The sequence below is a fragment of the Capsella rubella genome, unplaced genomic scaffold, assembly GCF_000375325.1.
Source record: "Capsella rubella cultivar Monte Gargano unplaced genomic scaffold, Caprub1_0 scaffold_3, whole genome shotgun sequence".
Lineage (NCBI taxonomy): Eukaryota > Viridiplantae > Streptophyta > Magnoliopsida > Brassicales > Brassicaceae > Capsella > Capsella rubella.
In genome coordinates, this window is record NW_006238921.1 from 4,203,355 (window position 1) to 4,209,944 (window position 6,590).

At 34.8% G+C, this 6,590-nt stretch overlaps 2 protein-coding genes across 2 annotated transcripts in view; both read left to right on the forward strand.

Moving 5' to 3' along the window:
* The window catches only part of LOC17892971 (feruloyl CoA ortho-hydroxylase 2), a 2,952-nt gene extending 2,506 nt beyond the window's left edge, over window positions 1-446 (forward strand). Inside the window, exon 4 of the mRNA XM_006300209.2 lies at window positions 1-446. This exon is cut by the window's left edge and continues 18 nt beyond it. Within this exon, the coding sequence (XP_006300271.2) occupies window positions 1-216 (216 nt within the window). The 3' untranslated portion in view covers window positions 217-446.
* A 2,782-nt stretch (window positions 447-3,228) lies between these two features.
* On the forward strand, window positions 3,229-4,470 carry LOC17891245 (transcription factor JUNGBRUNNEN 1). Its single transcript, XM_006296659.2, has 3 exons — window positions 3,229-3,442; window positions 3,604-3,917; window positions 4,051-4,470. Exons 1-3 carry the CDS (start codon window positions 3,229-3,231, stop codon window positions 4,426-4,428), a joined length of 906 nt encoding a protein of 301 aa, XP_006296721.1. The 3' UTR covers window positions 4,429-4,470.
* Window positions 4,471-6,590: the final 2,120 nt, after the last annotated feature.

Genomic DNA, 6,590 nt, shown 5'->3' on the forward strand with positions numbered 1-6,590 from the left:
GAGCATAGGGTTCGAACCACAAACGTAGGATCAAGAGTATCTGTGCCCATTTTCACGGCACCTAATCCTTCGGAAAAGATTGGACCGTTGGCGGAAGTTGTGAAACGCGACGGAGTGGCTCGATACAAGGAGCTGTTGTTTCAAGACTACATGAATAACTTTTTCAGCCAACCACACGACGGCAAAAAATCTCTCGACTTCGCATGTGCCGAGTGAACAGTTGCCACGTACGTACTAAAATCAACCACAGCTACTCGCGAGCCTCTGTTTCTTTTCTATCCTTCCTTTGTTCTCTTTTTCTATCTTTAGTCCCACGTTACACGGAGTTGTTGTCTTGTTGTTTCCCTTTCTCTTGTTTTGTTTTGTTTTCTTTTTGATGTAACTTTTTTTTAACCCTTGTTCGATCCCCATGTTTTTATTTCGGTACAATAAAAAATGTCCTTCTACGTGTGCATTATGAAACATAATTGATCTTTTATCAAACTTTCATGCGTGTGTTGGGTTGAATGGTTTGGGGTCCTTTTACCAAAATTTCAAAGTTATTTAACTTTTTACCAAAAAAAAAAAAAAAATTCAAAGTCCCAGAGTCTGACCTACGTATTGATTTTTTTTACTGCAATGATTATAACTTTTTACCAATTCTCCAAGGACTTTTCCCCTCATTATTATTTCCATTTTTCATCTCGCTTTCAAGGCATACTATACTTACGATTTAGACTTATTATCGGCTTCTAGGTCGTTCTCGTTTTTCCGTTGACTATTTTTAAAAATGCAAAATATATGGGACAATTTTGAAGAAAGTCGATAATGACGTAAGCGGTATGGGATTATGGGACTTTCATGTTATGACGTGAATCGTGTTACTTCAAACATTGTGACGTTAGATGTTTACTGATTATTCAAACCTCGTGCTTTTTGCTTCCTTAATTCTTCTAATTAAATTTTTGCTTTTTTACTTTTGTATTAGAGTAAATTTCCACTTACACCCAATTAAAACTCGTTAACTCAGCCACTGATTCGAATAATTCCATGTAACTACCTAAACCACTTTGTTAAAAGTACTTAACGTATGTCTTACATTAATCTTATGGTCGATCACATCGTTTATTATGACAAAATTCATATTAATTATTGCAGTAATCCAAAAACGATAAATCTTATTGATCATTCTGCTGCAGCATCTATTCAAATATATTTTTTTCCACATGAAACAATTTAAGGTAATTATAACTTCTTATAATGCCTAAAAAAGGTTAAGAAATTAGAATAAGACGGAGAGGAAGATGTCCAACAAGAACAACTTGGGGTCAACCATTGATGACTCTGGTTGAATTATCCTTTGACTTGACCAGCCGCTACGAATTGACTCAACAAATTGAAACAAACTATTAATAGGGGATATATGTTATACTCATTCTCCGATTTTTTTATCTTTATTCTATCCTTACAGATGAATTTATAAAAAAAATTCACGTTATTAATTTTTGAGTGAAAAAATGAGTATCTGAAATACAAGATTCCCCTTTTTATAGCGTTTTCATGGATTCCCCTTTTTTCTTACTTCTATTTTACATCAAAATTAGATTAGTTAATAATAGTAGTACTAGTTTCTTTTGTTGAAAGGTAAATGCTTGTGGTGGAGGATGATTCCTTTACCAAAAGGTTATCTAAATATGTGGTAAAGATTTGGACAAAAAAAGTCAGGGATCAACATTAGCTTGAACAACACTTTCTCCTAGAGTGAGTTTTGACAATGAGGAGTATATATATATTAATGGGATACTCTTTAGTGCAGTGGAAATTGCGTTTTAATTATTAGTAGTTCCACTTCTTTTTACTAATTGATAGCATATTTGCAAAACTTTACTCACGCTCATCGGATCAAACTTTCGCCTCTCATGGTTTGCAAATATAGTTACAACAATCACCACTGCATACAATATAATAGGCTTTTTCGTATTTAAGAAGAAGACAAAAACTGTAGTGTACATATTATGGTAAAGCATGTTGTCATATATGTATCTTGGAATTTATGCGTATATCGGTATATGCGATTATTGATTGACACTGTACATGATCATCCAAACAATATATATCGAAGTTAATACAATTCTGGAAAGGAAAATTTGAATATCTATTTTTGCGATTATAAATAAATTTGACCAATTCAAACAACGTATAATTGTAATTTCAGAAAATCAGCCCACTCAAAGAATTTCAGAAATTTCGGGTTGTAAAATTTGTAGTGGGAAAATATCCAACAAAGTTTCATATGGTGGAAACTAACTCTTCCACATATGTTAAGAGTTTTTTTTTTTTTTTTTTTTTTTTTTTTTTTATAAACCTATCTGCTGAGCCGGTCATGTTAAGAGTTAAAAGTACTGTGACTAGATCTTTTTTTATCCAAAATTAATATCGAACTTAGAATATTTGTGAGCTGAAAGTCTGAAACTATCCCGTAACTGTAGTCGCAAGTACTGAAAACATGTGACAATAAACGACTTAATTACCTGTTTGAAGTGAGAAAGGAACTGACGGGTATTATTCGGTTTTTGAGTAGGTGGCTTTGTCATTTGTCAATTTCAGAGAAACTGCCAAATAAGTAACATTATTCATGTTTTTTTTTCTACTTTTTCTTTTGTTGATTTCCCCAAGTTAAAAAATTTCAAACGAAGCAAAACAAATCTAACCTTTACGAGCACAAAGTCGGAGTTAATTATGCGTTTAACGTCATGATGGTTGATAGATGTTTCGTGGTGAGCGCGGTATATGCGAAGAATAATGATGATGATACAAGAAGTTAATGTTTACTTAACCTTTTACCAAAAAAAAGAAAGAAAGAAGTTAATGTTTTGTAACGTTGAATCCTCGTCAGACACTTTGGAAGAGGAAAACACAAACATCTAAACTTGGTGTGAAAGGTCAGTCCTCTCCCTGGCGTTTTCTTGTGCGCTCTAATAATATGAATGGTAAAAGCGTCATACGTATTGCGTCTACGACTCCACGTATTGCGATGCGAAAAAAGACTGATTCTAAAATCTCAAGCCCGAAAGACTTTTACCGGGTCGGATCATTGATTACAAAGGATTTGTAAGTCAACAGACATGACTTGACCAAATCGGATAATTGATTGGATTATAAAGGATTAATAAGACACACACGACACAAACTCTCTTTATTATATAAAGAGCGCAAAAGGAGAAATAGTAAAACCAAATCCATCCATCTATGGAGAAGATGATGGGATTACGGGACAACATAAGAGTATCAGACGAAGATGAGAAGGAAGTGGTAAAGCTTCCAGGATTCAGGTTTCATCCCACGGACGAGGAGCTCGTAGGGTATTATCTTTCTAAGAAAGTACTCCTCAAGAAACCGAGCAAGATCGATGAAATTGTCAGCCAAATCGATATCTATAAATTCGATCCCTGGGATCTTCCAAGTAAGTTTTGTTTTACACCCTCTTGCTAATTTCTTTTGTTTTCTTGCACCAGTACTACTCCAGACCATGCAAATACATATCATTAATTAGGTCTTATACGCTTAGATCATTAGATCACTTGTATGCATGTTTGTGAACTAAAACGTAATGTTTGTTTGAAGGGTCGAGCAACATGGAGAAGGAAAACTACTTCTTTTGCAAGAGAGGAAGGAAATACAGAAACAGCATAAGGCCGAACCGGGTGACTGGTTCCGGTTTTTGGAAAGCCACGGGGATAGACAAACCTGTCTATTCCGATGGACCTAGTAAAACTGTGATCGGTCTTAAGAAGACACTCGTGTATTACCTAGGAAGCGCCGGGAAAGGAACCAAGACAGATTGGATGATGCACGAGTTTCGTCTCCCCACAGCCAATGACACAATCCCCGGTGGACCTACGCACTCTAACCCTACTCCAACTTCCTCACTACAAGCAGTAAGTTTGCATACTCGATCATATCATGCATATAAACTTGAACGTTCTAAATGGCAATCATATATATTACTACCTTTTTCGAATTTAAAGTTTTTGGAAGTGTGGTTGATTCTCACTAGTATATAAATTGCAGGAAGTGTGGACGTTATGCCGGATATTCAAGAGAAATGTGTCTAGTCATAAATACACTTCGGACTGGAGAGAATTAGCAAATGGCAAACGGGTGAAGCAGCAACAATCTAATTACAAAGAAGCATACATCAGTTTTGGTGACAATGAAAGTAGTAGTAGTACCAACGTGACCAAAGGGATCAGTTACGAGAGAAGTTTTTTCCAGCTTCACCAAACTCATCAACAACAGGACCAGCCAATTCCTATGGACACCACACAGGTTGATTCGCTTCATGATTTCTCCACCGATAATAACACTAATCACCATGAAACCTACGACGACTGGGACGAGCTTCGATCGGTTGTGGAATTTGCTTTCCCACCTTCTTCTTTTAGTTAGATGTTTAAACACACTAGTTAACTTACTCGCATATATTATGTTACTTGGACGTTTTGTATTATTATATCATAAATATGGATCTTTTGTCTGTATAATGAGTGCAACTGATTACATATTATTTGTATAATTCTCCTTTGTATTATGTCCTACAATATTAATTTGCATAGTTTAGTCTTGGTATCTCATTGTACATGTGATGCTGACAAAAAAAGTGTATAATGAAATTAATCAAATTATAAGGCTTATGATAAAAGTGGGAAACACTCGGATAGACCTTTTTTTTGAAAAACAAGCCCATATAATATTTGGGCTTATTAGATTATTAGAGCCCATAGGAAGTGTTACGGGAGTTTTAACACTCGGATCCTTCATTTGTTATGGCCTATGGGAATTAGTTAAAATAGCCTTACCTGAAAAGAGTGAAAGAATTTGGCTTTCTGTTTCTATTAAGCTTCTTTCTTGCCTTTTTGTTTCTTTTTCCTATAATTTTTGTTCTTGTTTTTGTAGCAATGACGCAGTTCAAGTGACAGATTTGAATTACAGTTTACAACCAATCATTTGGGTATGTTTAGTTTAGAAAAACATATTATCTCCTCCTTTATTTGCTTCTTTGTAGAACATTTGTTTGTTGCTTTTTACTTAACTTGTTAAGTGTTAACTTACGATGATGAGGAATCTTTCTATGTTATAGATGGTTTATATAATTTTCCAGGTCATATGCTGTGGACGAGCCTTCTTTTGGAGAAGATGAAGAAAACAGCTAATGAAAGCAATAGAGAAGGGAGAATTGTGTTACAATACTTTGCAAGCATATGGTCAATCAAAGCTCTGTAACATTTTCTTTTTGAACAATTATGAGCGTCTTTTGACAAATCTCTTCCCATGTTTCTTTCTTCAGGACTTTGCTCTGTAACCTCTGATACCGTTGTGTCTTGAACTCCATCTTTTGCCAGTTATTTGATATTTTGACTACTGATTTCTCAAGACAAATATCAATGCTCTCATGCCAACAACAACTCAGCCAATTCAGATCTTTCATTCTCCACATGTTTTATCAACTGTGACATACATGGTTATGTTGTCAGCCCCTTGCACATTAGAATATGAATTTGTGAAAAATCAGAAATAAAATGATATATTCTGATCACATGCACCCGAATCAAGAGCCACTTATCATTTTTATGACAATCTACGTTAATATCAAGTAAAGAGTGATGACTTATCAAATCATTCTCACATGAATAAACAGAATGAAAGAAAAAACTTAACCTGCAGGTTCGTTGAATCAATAGATGTCTCGTTAGGTCCTTATAAGTAATAATATCAATTTTGGTTCAGTCAAGTTAGAAGATTGTGGAACCTAGTTTGGTGTGTTTGGTCTCACTGCTATATTGGGCTTACTGGTATGGTGTTCCCCAACTCATTTCCTTTTACGACCCATTTACAATGTTGTTGTACTGTCTTTGGATTTCTTTGACCTCAAGATGTGTTCATTCTTTGTCTTGGATAATCTGTGTCTATAGACCAAAAACATATCAGCTTAACTAAAACATATCATCGCCTCCACATAGTGGAGATAAATAGTAGTGACATGTGACTGTTTTAGTGTCAAGAACTATGTGAGAATACATGTCACAAAGCTTATATCATTGCCTAACGAAGTTAGATCAGCACTAATATCCCACTCACTTGTTAAAAGCTAATTTTTCAAAAAAATGTGAACAAAGATACGATTGATTGGATTCTGCAGATGAAGAAACTGTGTCACAATCATCCAACTTAGGCATCTTGATTTTGTAGGGACTCAATCTTAATGGTCCATTGTTGTGGTGGATGGGGTCCATAATTGCTTTCTTGATTCAATTAAGTAATCGTGTTTCGTTGTTGTCTTGGCCTGCTGGACACTAAGGACACCATTCATCCATCACTTCACATCATTCATCTTCCTTACTGCAGTGCACCACACTACAATCATCAATACTATTATTACTTTGACAAACTCTTATTGTATCTTAAATTGCATATATCATAATCATAATCTATGTATAGTGATCCTCATTGTTCTCTTCTCATAAACAAATCAAATAATACTTCATTCAATGAGTTCTTAATTACTATCTTTTTTATTATAGAAGTGTCATCTTCGACATCAAGTCTGTCTT